Genomic DNA, 16,877 nt, shown 5'->3' with positions numbered 1-16,877 from the left:
TTTCATAGCTTATTGACAAATGGTTTTTAAAATCACAATTAGATTACTTTGTCTGGATTTTTGCCATTTAAAATTAAATTGCTCACTCTTCATTTTACTATTGAATAGACTATGAAACCTAACGGTTAATCTGTTCATGATTATAATAAAGTAAAAACTTTAAAAAGTAGTCTCACCTACATTTGAGATAGCAACCAGTTTCGTCCTTTGTATAAAGTGATTATTTTTGATACTTATGGTTTTAGCATTCTGCATCCTAGTTCATACTATCCTTTAAATGATGTCTCCTATCTCATTGGCTATGTTGCTAATGTTCTGACAACTTGATAGCGGTCATAATTTGACATATACTCCATGCTGTATTTCTTCTCTCTACCATCTGGAGTTGGCCAGGTTTGCAGGATAGTCCGTGCTCATCAGTGAAAATATTCATTATCCTACATCTCCTGACCCTGTCCACTGAGACGGTGGCCATACTTCCCATTCCTTTTTAGGTCAGTGGAGAGGGGGCTGTGTAATACCTCTTCCCTGGGCTTTATCTTTAAAAGCACCGCACAAGATTGTGCTTGCTAACTCAAATGGAAAATGGTGGTACTTTTTGGATTAGCTAGTGATATAATTATTCTCATTGGTTAGAAGCTTGTTTACAATGTCCATAACCTAGAACCATGACTTTTTCCTTCACAAATACTCCCCAGAACTATACATTACTCTGAAAAAAAGAGTAATATGAATTTATTTCATCTAGTTGATCCTTCCCATCTCTTACTATGTCAAGAATAAAAAAGAAATATTGAATCTTTTAATGAAAAGGACTGATAGTTCTATTAAGACATAATTAGAAGCATGTCCATCTTTAGAATGTCCACAATATCAGCAAAATTAGAGTAATAAAAGGAATCAAATAAATTCTAATAATTTATGCTTTTGAACTTGGCAAACTTTAAGTAAAATTTCAAGTACTAATATCTTTCATTTTAGAATATGTTTCTGAAGCAATTATATGAAAATAATTCACTGTACAAGTATTATAATAAAGAAAAAATTTGAATGTTTCAAAACAGGAGATTGTGGAGCAAGTCCTGAAATGAAAAGTTGGCTATTTGGGCATTGAAGACAATGGAAGTGATGGGGTGGGGTAGTTAAAGGTGGAAACGAAGAATGAACATCAACACATGTAGGACAGCTGTAGGAAATCTACATTAATTCAAACAAGTATAGCAAAAGCATGAAAGTAAACGATACTACAGTATCACTGGGTTTAGATGAAGTTTTTTAAATATAATTTAAGAATTATAGTTTTAATTTAAGATCAGAAGATAATATATAATTCAGCTTTTAATGTGGTTTGAAATTACTTGTTATGATCTTAATCATTCTTTATTGATTTATTTGGTAAGCATCTGCAGTCTCCTGCTAGGTACCTCACTGTATTGACTGAGAGGTTAATAATGAAGAATCAGTACATAGGGCTTGTGCTTGTTTTAGCAAAGATCCACCTCAGGTCCTCCCAAGTGTGACCTTCCTGTGCCACCTACAGCCCTGTCAACATGTTTTTAGTAATTTTAGTATTTGGTAATTGTTCGTAATTTTAAGCATGTTGAAAATTCATCAGCATATTTTATAGTCAGTTCCTTGTTTGTACATTCTCTCCCCTCCTGAAATCCATAGGCATTTTTAACAATTCTCTTAACACAAACATACACACACAAGTAGGAATGTATGTATGTGTGTATACATATATACGTACATACATACATACAAACATGTGTGTACTAAAATACTACATTCCACTATTCCGTTATTTTAACTCATTTATCTTGTCCTTAACAAAACCTTAAGCTTTTTCTAATGTTCATTCTGATAGCTTTGAATTATTTTCTAAATAATTTTTTCTTTCTTTTTATTGGATATTTTTTATTTACATTTCAAATGTTATCCCCTTTCCTGGTTTCCTGTCCATAAACCCCCTATCCTATTCCCCTTCCCCCTTCTTCTGTGAGGGTGTTCTCCCACCCAACCAACCACCCCTTCCCACCTCCCCATCCTGACATTTGCCTACACTGGGGGTTCGAGCCTTGGCAGGTCCAAGGGCTTCTCCTCCCATTAGTGCCCAGCAAGGCCATCCTCTGCTACATATGCAACTGGAGCCATGGGTCTGTCCATGTGTATACTCTTTGGATGATGGTTTAGTCCCTGGGAGCTCTGGTTGATTGGTCGGTATTGTTGTTAGGGGGTTGCAAACCCCTTCAGCTTCTTCAGTCCTTTCTCTAACTCCTCCAGTGGGGACCCTACTCTCAGTTCAGTGGTTGGCTTCAAGCATTCACCTCTGTGTTTGTCATGATCTGGCAAGATTTTTTTCTTTACTAGTATAACAAAAGACAAAGGTTGAGATGAGACATGCTTTGCATAGTGCTATTTTAGCTGCTGTTCCACTCTGCACAACATCCCATGAATAATTTCTTAAGGCTTGTGTATTCTGAAGTGACTTAACAGAATGACATCTTAGACATTTCTTCTTTCACAAAGCCTCTCAGACTGCCCCTCAGAGCGAAATATTTCTATACCCTTCCATGGATGTTGGGTTTTCTTTTTCCACCAGTGACACTTATGGGATAGTGTATCTAGGTGCTTTTATTAGACCATAAAAACAGGTCCCTTTGTCTTCTTTGTCATTTGTTCTCCAGTTCCTAATCCTGTAGCTAACAATGTATGATGAATAATGTTTACATGAATGAGTAGCAACCTTCATTAATGTAAAACTTACTGTATCAGCACATAGGTATTTAGTTTCTTAAAAGAATCATGTGAAAACATACCATGTTAACTTTGAAAAAACCAAAGCCTTCTATTATCTTTTCTCTTGGTGTTTTAATTTTTTCTCTCTTTTAGATGTCATCAATCTTACAGAACAAGTACAATGGGTCAAAGTCAATACAAACATGACGGGCTACTACATTGTTCACTATGCTCATGATGGCTGGGCAGCTCTAATCAACCAGTTAAAAAGAAATCCCTATGTTCTGAGTGACAAAGACCGAGCCAACCTGATCAATAACATCTTTGAACTTGCAGGGTAGAGTATGCTTATTTTACACTGTTATTGTCATGTTTTTAAATGTTGTTGCATAAAGAACAAGTACATATTCACAGATAGAGTTTTAGAAGATTTGGAAAATGATAAGCATGTTCATTGCTTTCAGAGATTTTATAATGTGTTAGAAACATCAGCTATATTCACATTGTATAGATACCATAAAACAGGATCTACTACTAGTTCAAGAATAGATACACACAAGTAGGATACATATTATGTTCAGTAAAAATTTTGTAAGAATTCAAGGTTCATATTATTTTATGAAATAATGCTCTTCATGAAGCAATTGACTTCTGTCCAAAGCTTGGTGCTAACCTATTGGTTGAATAGCATCTCTAGTGACCAGAGCCTCCTTTATTACTTTCTAAATTTTGACTTGTTATGTCCTTTCAACCATTACTGCTATGACTTTTACAAACTGCCTAGTTAGTTAGTTAGTTAGTTAGTTAGTTAGTTAGTTAGTTAGTTAGCTAGTCAGTCAGTCAGTCAGTCAGTCAGTCAGTCAGTTCATTTGTTTGAGACCAGGTGTCACTGTGTAGCCTTGGCTGGCCTAGACCTGCATCAGACTGGCTTTATATTCATTGATCTACCTTTCTTCCTCTTTGGTGTTGGGATTAAAAGCCTGTAACACCCTACCCAGCCTAACTGCTTAGTTTATAAAAGGTATTCACGGTAAATTCAATAGAGTTTACAAATAAATTGAGTTTACAGTTTGGCAAACTGAGTTTACAACAAGAAAGAAGATTAGTCTGTTTTCTGATTCAGGTATTCCAAATCAGACAGTAATTTAGATAGGGTGTATACTACCCCCAATCTTGTGGTAGGTAGAAAGTAATTAATAAATAAAATTAATAGCAGTCCTCTCTTCTAAGACAGTGTAATGCTTTTACTTAGTCAGTGCCAAATAATAGATGACTTCTGGATCCAAAAATGAGCTATTGTGTATCTTTCCATTGAAATGCACCTTTACCTGTGAGCCACTGAAGTATATTTACTTAAGTCTAACTATGTTTGGTGCTACTGCAAACCTAGGTTTCTTGTCTGCAGAACTCACTACTCACTATAACGTTTTCTCCATGTGGTTATGTGTGTTTATACTTTATATTCATTTATTCTATAGCCTTGGCAAAGTGCCTCTTCAGATGGCATTCGATTTGATTGACTACCTTAGAAATGAGACCCACACTGCACCTATCACTGAAGCCCTGTTCCAGACTGACCTCATCTATAATCTCCTGGAAAAACTGGGACACATGGACCTGTCCTCAAGATTAGTGGTAAGTTTTCCTTTTCTTCAGTTTCTCATAGGACCTATATTTAATACTGTTATTCATAATTCTATTCAGCTTTTAACATTCCTTTCTTTAAAAAAGCATTTAAATTCCAATTTCTTTATTTTGCTGGTTGTAAAATATCTATTCTGGATCAAAATGCCATTATTTATCTTGAAAAGTTGTTGAAATTTTATATGAAATAGTACTTTCAATATCAAAATACAGACACTTAGGGGCTGGGGATTTAGCTCAGTGGTAGAGCGCTTACCTAGGAAGCGCAAGGCCCTGGGTTCGGTCCCCAGCTCCGAAAAAAAAAAAAGAACCAAAATACAGACACTTGACTGCTGTATCAAATATCAAAAAATAAAATGTCCCTGGGAACCCTCTTGTTTTTAAAGAATCATTTAAAAAAAGAGATCCTATTAATTTGCCAGTGGTCATTATAAAATGTAGCCTGTTGGCACTGAAAATATCCTGCTTAGTAGTTGTTGCTGACTACTCTCCATGGGTAGCAGTGCTGATAGGTAGCAGTGACTGTGAGCTCTCAAGGAGTCTGAGTATTAGACCTCACTTCTTTTAAGACTTAATCTTAACAGCCATTACTTTTGACACTTCAACAAAAATTAAGGTAATGTATTAGTTACCTAGGATTGCCTTAATGGATTACTACAAACTTGTTGTACAAAAATACCAGAGACTTATTTATTATGCCCCTGTAGTCTAGAAGGCTAAAGTCAAGGTGTCGTCAGGGTAGAGTATCTTGTAAAGAGTAATCTGCTGCTTGCGTTTGCCTTACCTTCAAGTGAATGCTAGCAAGCCTTGGCATTTGTTCCTTAATTCATGTTGCTTCTGTCCTATCTCTGTTGACAAGGCACTATACGTTCTGTGTTTCCGTGCCCAAATTTGTCAATTGTTATAGATATACCAACCCTTAGATTAGAGCTCATAGTAACCCTGTATTACAGAGACAGTGCCCAATTAAGGTTATATGAATTGGGGGGAAGTACACTATTCAGCATAATATTAATAGTAGCAGACAAGACTAGTACACATGACTCATTTTCATCACTCTTGAAGGACACTGATTTGAAGGGCTTTAAAAATACCCTAAAGGGAGGCAGAACATCTGCCCATTCTGAAGCTGTCTAGCTAGTTAGTTTCACGGTAGCAAAAGCCCTTCTTCCATGTGCCTCTCTCTGTTCTAGTTAAGATTAGTCTTAGAAAGCACTTGATAATCATCTCAAGCTGTCCCTTTGTTAAATCACAAGTCCTGTCTTTGGAATATTTTCCTGTTGGTATTCAGGTCCCCATCTCCTGCTGTGTCCTCATCCTCTGTGCTTTCAGGTCTTTGTTTGGGACGTGCTGTAGCGTAAGAGTCAAGGGATTGGTGAGTAAGGTCAAGAGTGGGGGGCTTAGGTCTATTTCTAAGACTTGGACCCTTCAGTCTACAACTCCTTACACTTTTTTTTGTTGTTGTTAAATGCCAATTTGGCTGTGGAATGGTAAATCATGCCAAGAATCTTGGTGGGTAGAGCGAGTTGAGGCTCCAGAATCTCAGTGGTTGCACACCTGAGAAGGTAGGTGTCTCCCTGCTCCCTGTCAAATTCCTGACTTGGAAGATGTGCCACACTTCCCACATGAATGCTAATGAGGTATCTAAAGGCCCCGAGGGTTTAACCAATAAGCTCCCTTTCCCGGACATTCCTTCCCTCCCAAGAAGTGTGTATCCATTTTCGACCATGAACAACCAATAAACATGAACAACCAATAAACCGTCTGGAAGCAAGGACTGTCTCTTTCATCCAGACCTGCCATGGGAAGCATGGAGCAGGCCTTTGCCTACAGAACCACTGCTTAATTCTCCCATAGAAGGCTTCTCTGCACTCCCAGCCACAACCAGAGCCAAGCTAAGGACCTTCACTGATGAGCAAAGCTCATTCCCCCCGGACCTGGCTTGTCAACTCCTCACAACTCAGTGGTGCCTGAATGTCCAGGAATTTGGGAGCACCCATAGCAGTCTTGTTGCTGGCCTGTGGACCCCTGACACTTCCTTGCCAACTTTTCTGTCCCCGGCTTCTCTGTGTGGTTTTCGAGCTGCAACTAGATCCCAGACGTTAGGGAGTACCAACTTCAGCTTTCTTACAGCTCACCCCCGGGTCAGTGTCTCGACGTGCCCTGAAGCCCAGCACCTTCCCCTTTGCGGCATTGGGATAAGCCCTGTCAAGCTCCCCGCATTTCATCTCCACAGCAGCTTTCCCCCATAGCAGGGTGGAACATACTAATTCATAAAGAGAAAAACATTAAAATTCTAGTTTTAATCTTAAGGGATTTTAATAGCATCAGAACTATCAAACTGTGAAACCGCTTAGGAAGTGGAATGGCAGGCATTTCCAAGCCTTTGAATCCAATATTCAAGTGTATTGGTATTTAATATTGTTGCTTGATTAATATTTTTATCATTCTCACCAAAGCACATTCGTTTTGTTATGAAAACTATGCATGATGTGTACATCGTTTTGTGAAATATGCTATGGTTTAGTGGGTATGGTCTGGAGGTATATTTGAATTGTGTTAAATTGTTCACATCTGAAGTTAGTATCTGGTTTCAGCCATATTCCTGTTTTATAACTTACGAATCTGTCATTCTCTTACACATGAAACATTGGTGGGATAAACCTTTACAATAAAACTGACAGTTCTCTTTTAAAAAACTTTGTTAACTTAGGAAAGAACTTTCCTGAGTGTTTTGGTGTAAAATTAAAGCAGTAAATCAAAACAATCTATTGCACAGTGTCAGGATCTTTTCCTGTTTTATTTGTAAAGAAGGTTTGTTACTCTTGCCGCATTCTATTGCTATTACAGTGTCGGTAGCTTATATGGCGTATTGCTTTATGCTCTTTCTCTTCTTGCCATTCTGTATGAAGTTAGTGATAGTTGTTTAATTGCCTTAACTTCAAAAAAGGTTGTTAGAAACTGTATGAAAAGTAAATTTCATGGGTTGGGGATTTAGCTCAGTGGTAGAGCACTTGCCTAGAAAGCACAAGGCCCTGGGTTTGGTCCCCAGCTCTGGGAAAAAAAAAAAAAGAAAAGTATATTTCATTTTACTTTATAAGAGGAAACGACAACTTGAGGCACCTTCTATGCTCTTATTAATATAAATAATATTGAAGACAAAACCTGAACCATTTATTTAATAAAATGGTCACATTTAAAACAGCAGGATTTTTAGGAAAATAGAATTTTCTTTGTAAAATATTTATCATACTTTCAAATATGCTTCACATATTTTGAGATTCTCTCTTAATCATTTGGTGTAAGGAGACTCGCAAAACAGTGCCCTCTGATTGAAGGATGTGAGCGCTCAGAGCTTAGTCTAAGCGTCTTCAAGTGTCAGGCTTTCTTCGCTCCAGTGTCACAGTGCCATTCCCACTGGTGTTGCTGTGACTGTCCACTGAAACCTTTGAAAATAGGACTGCTGTTGTTGTAAAAATATAAAAATAAAACGGTAATGTTGGTCTTTTATCCCACTGGGTCTACACCTTGGTGCCCCAAGATATCTGCTACATATCTTGGCAGAAACACACCCCAGCCGTGCACTTTCCTACACTCAAACCCTCACATAAAAGAACACACAACACAATAACCTTTGACCCAATTGGTAAGATATAATTGCCCACTTAAACATACAAAGCCCGGTACCATCCATCCCTTGAGAACATTAATAACAACCTGTAAATACACGGAGCAGAATCTTAACATCACCTGCCATGGCTTCTCCCCTCTCTCCATCTCCTGTCTCTCTGTTCTAGTCCTCTCCTCTTCCTTCAAACTTCTCTCCCGCCCATCCTTCCTTCTCCTCCAATGACAGGCCTCCTTCTATCCTGTACCTGCCCCTCACCTGTGCTTTACAAATTCAATGGGGAGGTTCTGGTGAAGTCACCTGGTCCTGAGTTCGTGACTAGGCAGCCGTCCTTGGGGCCGTGGAAGTAGCATCAAAACACAGGGCAAACCACCGCAGACTGCAAGCTGTAACTTTCCCATACATTTTTTTCTTTGTTTTTGATAATAAGTACCTTTAATTTTTTCTTTTACTCTCCATTTATTTGGGACAAAAACATCAGGCCTAGGGTCTGTTTCTGCAATCAGGAATAGTGCTATCTTGATATTCAGTGGGTCAGTCAGTTGCAGATAGCAGGTACCAACACAGACAAGTGAGCCCTGGGAAAGTCCTGCAGATGACAGCTAGCATGGCGTGTATGTTTTGATTCCGCATTTACCCTGTAGCTCTCAAGCCCCCCACCTCACACATTCAACAATGCGTCTAGTCTTTATTTTATTGCCTTTAAACAGAGGAAGGTCGATGTGCTATCACCAGCTCTGAGAACTTCTTACACTAATTCTTTTTGGCTTTAGGGATAGACAGTGATTTTAAGAACATAATACTTTGAAAGAACTCAAATTGAAGTTTGGAGTTTAAAGGGTTTTTTTTTTTTTCATGACTCATCTGTGATGCTTTATTATTGGGATAAAGTAGTGTCTTAGTTAGGGTTTGTGTTGCACTGATGAAACACCACAACCAAAAGCAACTTGGGGAGAAAAGTTTTTTTTCATATAAATTTCCAGGTAATAGGTCATCGTTGAGAAAAATCAGAAAGTCAAATAGTGCAAGAACCTGGAAGGAGAGGCTATGGAGTGCTGCGTACTGACTTTCTCCTCATGGCTTGCTCAGCCTGTTTTCTTATAGCGCACAGAATCAGTCATCTAACCACAGTGGCCTACCAGCCTGTCTGCAATCAGATCCTACAAAGACAGTTTCTCCTTTGAGGTCCCTCCTTTCAGATGACTATAGCTTTTGTCAAGTTGACATAAAAATAGTTAGCATGGGTGATAATCAAAAAATAACTGGTGAGGAGAAACTTGCTGGTGCTAAGGTCCTGCAGAAGGCACACCTGTAGGGTTTTTGGTTTTTGGTTTTTAATTTGACCCTTCTTGTGAATAGCTTGAAGATATTCCTTACAGAAAAAAAAATAGCACTTTATATCAGAATTTTTTCCCATTGGGATTTCCTAAGTGCATATTTCTTACAGTATTGTTAAATTTTGTGTATACTCTCCCTCCCTGGTGCATAATAACTTGTAACAGAAGGATTTCCACATACTGTGAATAACTTTTATGTTTCTTCAGAGGAAAAGATGAGAAGGGGGTTGCTGATTCTATTATATATATTTTTTTTCACAATGTCCTTTCATTCAGAAGTAACTATAACAATGAATTGGTTAGAACAGCAGGTGATAATATTGAATAATTGCCCATTTTCTGGAGTATAACAGGCTATTTTGATCATATACAGACTAGAAATATATAAATGAAATTTCATGATACCTATAATTTATAAACAATTTATCTAAAATAAGAAAGTGTGTATGTGTATATATATATATATATATACATATACACATATGTATATATATCATGTATAAAAATGAAGAATTAGAAACTGATAAATCTAGGTAAATAATGTATGTGTACTATACATCTATTTTTGCATTTTTATGTAGCTTTGAATTTTTTGCATTAAAAAATGGGAATAAGTAAACTATACTATTCCCTGCAGATTCCACTTCTTTTTAATTTTGTTAGGTTAATTTGCTAATGACCTAGAATTAGCTGGTATGTTTGATATACTTTTAATAATGGATGTGGAACATTTAAAACATTAAATCATTGGTAAAGAAGTATATTTTAGCAAGAGATGATGACATGTGCCTATAATCACAGCAAGAGAATTGTATATTCAAGACCAGCCTGAGTTATAATAGTTAAATTCAGGGGATGGTGGGGGATAGGGGTACAGGTGTACTCCTTCTGAGTTTAGTTGTATCATTCTAAGTCCTTCTTATAGCTTTATTATTGGATAATCTCGTTCCAGCTAAATTTGGGCTTTATGTATCAGTTATCATTTAGTAAGTAATATGTAAGTCTTTTTTCCTTAGTGGGTAAATGTTGGAGAAAAGATATATAGTTGTCCTGATTTCCTGGTTGATTAAATTATTATCAGTGCCATTTAAATCAATCATATTTTATGCCTGTAGACCAGAGTACATAAATTGCTCCAGAACCAAATCCAGCAGCAGACATGGACAGATGAAGGCACACCATCCATGCGAGAGCTTCGGTCAGCCTTGCTGGAATTTGCCTGCGCCCACAGCCTAGAGAACTGTACCACTATGGCCACAAAGCTGTTTGATGGTTGGATGGCATCAAATGGAACTCAGAGGTGAAATGTTTATCTACTTGAATCCTATTGCTTCCTAAAGAATGAATGGTGCCCCGCTGTATACACTTACCCTATTTAATACATTTCTTCATGACCTTTGAATTGTTTCTACTTCTTGGCCATTGTAAATATTACTGCCATGAATTTAAGCATATAATTTTTTAGCTCTTGTTGATCTGATTTAAATTCTTTTGGTATGTATCTGAAATTATTATTGCTGGATTATAGAGAATTTAGTATTTGTTTTGTTTTAAGAGTGGACTGGCTAGAGACCCCACTGGGATCTGCCTGTTTCTGTCTCCTGGTGGTGTTTGAAATACATACCACCTCCTTGACTTTATTATGTGGGTTCTGGAGATCAGACTCAAGTACTCATGCTTGCTTGGCAAGCACTTTATGACTGAACTATTTTCCCTAGCATCCCATTTTCAATTTTTAAGGAACTTTCATGATAATGTGGTTCCTATAGTAATTGTGTGACTTTGTTTCCACCAACAGAGAAACATTCCGGTTTTTTTGTTTTGTTTTGTTTTGTTTTTACATCCTTACCAACACATGTTTTCTGGTTTTGCTTGGTGGGTTTGGTTTGGAGAAGGGGTCTAAGTGTGTAGCCTGGCTAGGCCTATTTCTGCCTCCGGAGTGCTGACATTAAGGCAAGCACATTCATCTTGGCCTAGCCTTCTGCTTCCGTTGTTTGTATTTAAAACTCTTTTCGCCTGTGGTGCTGAGGATCTAACTCAGGATCCCATATGGGCAAGTGCTCTACCACTGAGCTCTCTCCATCTATCTTCATCCCGCCAGCCCCGCATCACAAGTACTCAACTCTCCTGTACACATGGGGCTGCGTAGTTGCTGAGGTCTGGTCCACATGCTTGTGTGGCAAGTACTTTAAATGGTGAAGCTATCTCCGTGACCCCAATTTTTTGACCTTCTTATACGAGATATTTCTTAGAGGGTGAGAGAGATCTCCTATAATTTAGATATGAAATACTGGTGAAGTGTGCAGTTGGGAGAAATGCTCTTGAATGTAATTTATTCTTTCCAGACTCCTTATTGAGAATATTGGAGCAATGATTAAAATATCATTTGGAAAGTTGAGATGGAAATTTTAATAATGGTCTGAAATCTTTCCTAGCTCTGAGACCTTAATAAAGGCAGTTGTCCATGTTTCATCCCCTTCTTACACCCTGCCTCCCAAATAAACATTTATTGATTTATTCCATGAGCCTTAGCACATTGTGTTATATAATTCATATACTTACTCTGTGTACTTTGGGATAGCCCGTAATCTCCTACAGAGAACGGAGTGTGTCTCTCATCCCTTCCTCTATTCCTCCCCAGTCATAGCTATAGGAAAGTAGCATCATTGAATTAACTCTAGATCATATGACGATTTACATTTTTTTGATCTGAACAGGTCAGCTCCTCGCCTTTGTAGTTGTTAGCATTTGTCCTTGTTCTCATGCTTCACTACCTCTCTTCTAGCCTGCCGACTGACGTCATGACCACTGTGTTCAAAGTTGGAGCAAGAACCGAGAAAGGCTGGTTGTTCCTCTTTAGCATGTACTCCTCCATGGGCTCTGAAGCAGAGAAGGATAAAATACTTGAAGCCCTGGCCAGCTCAGCGGATGCACATAAACTTTACTGGTATGGAACCACTCAAAGAGCATGGTAGAAAGAAACCAAAAGATAAAGGCTCTTTAGAACAGGAGACCATTTTCTCTTGAGTTCTCTCATACTCTAACTCCCTCCTGATTTGGACATTGTGGTGTGAAGTGTCCATGAGCCAGGACTTTATCTTGGGGACTGAATCTTAACACATGTACAGAGTACACTTGGTTGGAGAAATGTGAAGATGTCAGTAATCACCAACTCCATGTGTGCCCTGCTGAGAAATGTCTTCCTTTGGCATGATGTTCTAAACTCTGCTGGGACTAGGTATTGATCCGTTTGTGGTGTCACTCTGAAAATACAAACACTTCAGAAAAGGACAACTACCGAAGTGTGTATATTCTATCTTCCTATGAATTTATTGCTTATACATCTTAATGTCCAACTGCATGGCCTAGAAACAGTAGCTGCTGTGGGTGAAAAAAAGGCAGTAAGACCTGACAAAGAATAGGAAAAGGCCAGAGTAAAGGTTCAAGTGGCCAGAGGTAATTCAAAGGTGCATGCAACCTAGGACACTGAAAGCCATTCTGAGGGTAGAGGGAACATCTTAGCCTGTTGCTTCTATAACATAAATTCACTTAGCTAAATTCTAACAGTCTCCCAGGGACACCCTTGGGCTCTGCCCATACCTACTTTCTAAATGATATTCTGTAAATAAGCATTACCTTTTATTCTCTTTATTTTTCCCATCTCTGTCCCCTCCCAACCCCCACACCTACTTCTCCCACCCACTCGCCTCCTTCCATCCAACTCTGACGTCTATTTTTTCCCCATCCTGAGTAAGACTCAACCATTTTCCCGTGGGCCCTACTCCTACTGGTTACTTAGCTGCTTTGGGTCTGTGGGTTGTAGCCTGGTTATCCTGTACCTTATGGCTAATATCTACTTACAAGTGAGTGCACACCATGCCTGTCTTTATGGGTCTGGGTTACCGCACTCAGGGTATTACTAGGTCCATCCATTTGCCTGCATATTTCATGATGTCCTTGTTTTTAATAGCTGAGTAGTAGTTCATTATGTAGATGTACCACATTTTCTGTATCCATTCTTCCATTGAGGGACATCTGGGTTGTTTCTAGCTTCTGGCTACTATAAATAAATCTGCTCTGAACATAGTTGAGCAAGTGACCTTTTAGTATGATGCTGTATCTTCTGTATATTCCCAGGAGCGGTAGAGCTGGGTCTTGAGGTAGAACTATTCCCAATTTTCTGAGAAACTGCCAAATAGAATTCCAAAGTGGTTATACACTTTTGCATTCCCACCAGCAATGAAGGAGTGTCCCCCTTGCTCCACACCCTTGCCACCATGTCCTGTCACTGAGTTTGTGATCTTTGCCATTCTGACATGTGTAAAATGGAGTCTCAAAGTCATCTTGAGTTGCGTTTTCCTGCTAACGAAGAAGGTTGAACATTTCTTTTTTTTTTTTTTTTTTTTATTAACTTGAGTGTTTCTTATTTACATTTCGAGTGTTATTCCCTTTCCCGGTTTCCGGGCAAACATCCCCCTAATCCCTCCCCCTCCCCATCCTCCCCCCATTGCCGCCCTCCCCCCAACAATCACCTTCACTGGGGGTTCAGTCTTAGCAGGACCCAGGGCTTCCCCTTCCACTGGTTCTCTTACTAGGATATTCATTGCTACCTATGAGGTCAGAGTCCAGGGTCAGTCCATGTATAGTCTTTAGGTAGTGGCTTAGTCCCTGGAAGCTCTGGTTGGTTGGCATTGTTGTACTTATGGGGTCTCGAGCTCCTTCAAGCTCTTCCAGTTCTTTCTCTGATTCCTTCAACGGGGGTCCCATTCTCAGTTCAGTGGTTTGCTGCTGGCATTCGCCTCTGTATTTGCTGTATTCTGGCTGTGTGTCTCAGGAGCGATGTACATCCGGCTCCTGTCGGTCTGCACTTCTTTGCTTCATCCATGTTGTCTAATTGGATGGCTGTATATGTATGGGCCACATGTGGGGCAGGCTCTGAATGGGTGTTCCTTCTGTGTCTGTTTTAATCTTTGCCTCTCTATTCCCTGCCAAGGGTATTCTTGTTCCCCTTTTAAAGAAGGAGTGAAGCATTTACATTTTGGTCATCCGTCTTGAGTTTCATTTGTTCTAGGCATCTAGGGTAATTCAAGCATTTGGACTAATAGCCACTTATCAATGAGTGCATACCATGTGTGTTTTTCTGTGATTGGGTTACCTCACTCAGGATGATATTTTCCAGTTCCAACCATTTGCCCACGAATTTCATAAAGTCATTGTTTTTGATAGCTGAGTAATATTCCATTGTGTAGATGTACCACATTTTCTGTATCCATTCCTCTGTTGAAGGGCATCTGGGTTCTTTCCAGCTTCTGGCTATTATAAATAAGGCTGCTATGAACATAGTGGAGCACGTGTCTTTGTTATATGTTGGGGCATCTTTTGGGTATATGCCCAAGAGCGTCTCAATCTTTAGAGATTCTGTTGAGATTTCTCTGATTAGTTTTGTAGCCCATTTTTAATTGGGTTGTTTGGTTTGTTGAGTATCTACTTTCTTGAGTTCTTTATATATTTTGGATAATAGTACTCTGTCTGATGTAGGGTTGGTGAAGATCTTTTTCTGTTCTATAGGCTGCTGTTTATGGTATCTCTTTCCTTACAGAAGCTTCTCAGTGTCATTAGGTCCCATTTATTAATTGTTGATCTTAGGGCCTGAGCTATTAGTGTTCTGTTTAAGAATTTGTCTCCTCTGCCAATGTGTTCAAGGCAGTGCCCCACTTTCTCTTCTATTTGATATAGTGTGTCTGGTTTTTGGTTAAGGTCTTTGGTCCACTTGAGTTTTGTGCATAGATAGATAGATATGGGTCTGTTTGCATTCTTCCACATAACAGAAATCTAGCTAGGCCAGCACCATTTGTGTTTTGAAAGATGCTTTCTTTTTCCCATTGTACAGTTTTGGCTTCTTTGTCAAAACTAGTGTCCATAAGTGAGTGGATATATTTTGGGTCTTTGATTCTATTCAACTGTTCAACCTGTCTGTTTTTATGCCAATACCATGTAGTTTCTATTACTTTTGCTCTGTAGTACAGCTTGCAATCAGGGATGGTAATACCTCAGGAAGTTCTTTTATTATATAGGATTGCTTCAGGTATCCTGAGGGTTTTTTTTTTTTTTTTTGGTTTTCCATATAAAGTTGAGATTTGTTCTTTTCAGGTCTGTGAAGAATGTGTTGGAATTTTGATGGGGATTGCATTGAATTTGTAGATTGCTTTTGGTAAGATAGTTATTTTTACCATGTTAATCCTACCAATCCATGAGCATGGGAGATCTTTCGATCTTATAATGTCTTCTTCAATTTTTTTCCTTCAGGGACCTGAAGTTCTTGTCATACAGGTCTTTCATTTACTTGGTAGAGTTACACCAATCTTTTATATTTTTTATGGCTGTTGTGAAGGGTGTTGTTTTCCTAATTCCTTTCTCAGATCTATTATTTGTTTAAAGGAGGGCTACTGATCTATTATTTGTTTAAAGGAGGGCTACTGATTTTTTTTTTTTTTTAGTTAATTTTGTATCCAGCCACTTTGCCGAAGGTGTTTATCTGCCGAAAGAGTTCTCTGGTTGAATTTTTGGGGTCACTTATGTATACTATCAGATCATCTGCAAATACAGATACTTTGACTTCTTCCTATCCAATTTGCATTCCCTGATCTCCTTCAGTTGTCTTACTGCTCTAGCTAGAACTTTAAGTACTATATTGAATAGATATGGAGACAGTGGGCAGCCTTGTCTTGTCCCTGATTTTAGTGGAATTGCTTTAAGTTTCTCTCCATTTGATGTTGGTTATTGGCTCGCTGTATATTGCCTTTATTGTTTTAGATATGTACCTTGTATCCCTGATCTCTCCAAGACTTTAACATGAAGGGGTGTTAGATTTTGTCATGGAATTTTTAACATCTAATGAGATGACCATGTGGGTCTTTCAGTTCATTTATGTGAGGGATTATATTGATGGATTTTCATGTGTTAAACCATCACTGTATCTATGGGATGAAACTTATTTGCTCATGGTCGATGGTTTTTGATGTGTTCTTGGATTTAGTTTGTGAGTATTTTGTTGAGTATTTTTGCATTAATATTCACAAGGGAAATTGCTTTGCAATTCTTCAGTCTTTGTGAGGTTTGGGTATCAGGATGACTGGCTTCATTGAATGAATTTGGTAATGGTCTTTTTGTTTCTATTTTGTGGAATCATTTTGAAAATTATTAGCTCTTCTTTGAAAGTCTGGTAGAATTCTGTGCTGAAACTGTCTGACCTGAGCTTTTTTTGTTGAGGAACTTAATGACTGTGTCTATTTCTATGGGACTATCATTTTACTTAAATTGTTTATCTGATCTTCATTTAACTTTGGTAAGTGATATCTATCAAGAAAATCATACATTTTTCTTAGATTTTTCAATTTTGCGGAGTACAGATTTTTGAGGTAAGACCTAATGATTCTTTGGATTTCCTTGGTGTCTGTTGTTATGTCCCCCTTTCATTTCTGATTTTGTTAATTTATATCTTGTCTCTCTCCCTTTAAGTAAGTTTGGCT

General features: G+C 38.4%; 1 protein-coding gene across 2 annotated transcripts in view; it reads left to right on the top strand.

Annotated features, from left to right (window-relative positions):
• The window catches only part of Lnpep (leucyl and cystinyl aminopeptidase), a 95,539-nt gene that overhangs the window by 66,855 nt on the left and 11,807 nt on the right, over positions 1-16,877 (top strand). For both annotated transcript variants that reach the window (NM_001113403.3, XM_087605894.1), the window contains 4 exon segments: positions 2,893-3,076; positions 4,218-4,374; positions 10,464-10,648; positions 12,134-12,295. In NM_001113403.3, coding sequence (NP_001106874.1) covers positions 2,893-3,076; positions 4,218-4,374; positions 10,464-10,648; positions 12,134-12,295 — 688 coding nt within the window.

The sequence above is a fragment of the Rattus norvegicus genome, chromosome 1 (genome assembly GCF_021556685.1).
Source record: "Rattus norvegicus strain SHRSP/BbbUtx chromosome 1, alternate assembly SHRSP_T2T, whole genome shotgun sequence".
NCBI classification, from domain to species: Eukaryota; Metazoa; Chordata; class Mammalia; order Rodentia; family Muridae; genus Rattus; species Rattus norvegicus.
This window is presented reverse-complemented; position numbering and strand designations above follow the sequence as displayed.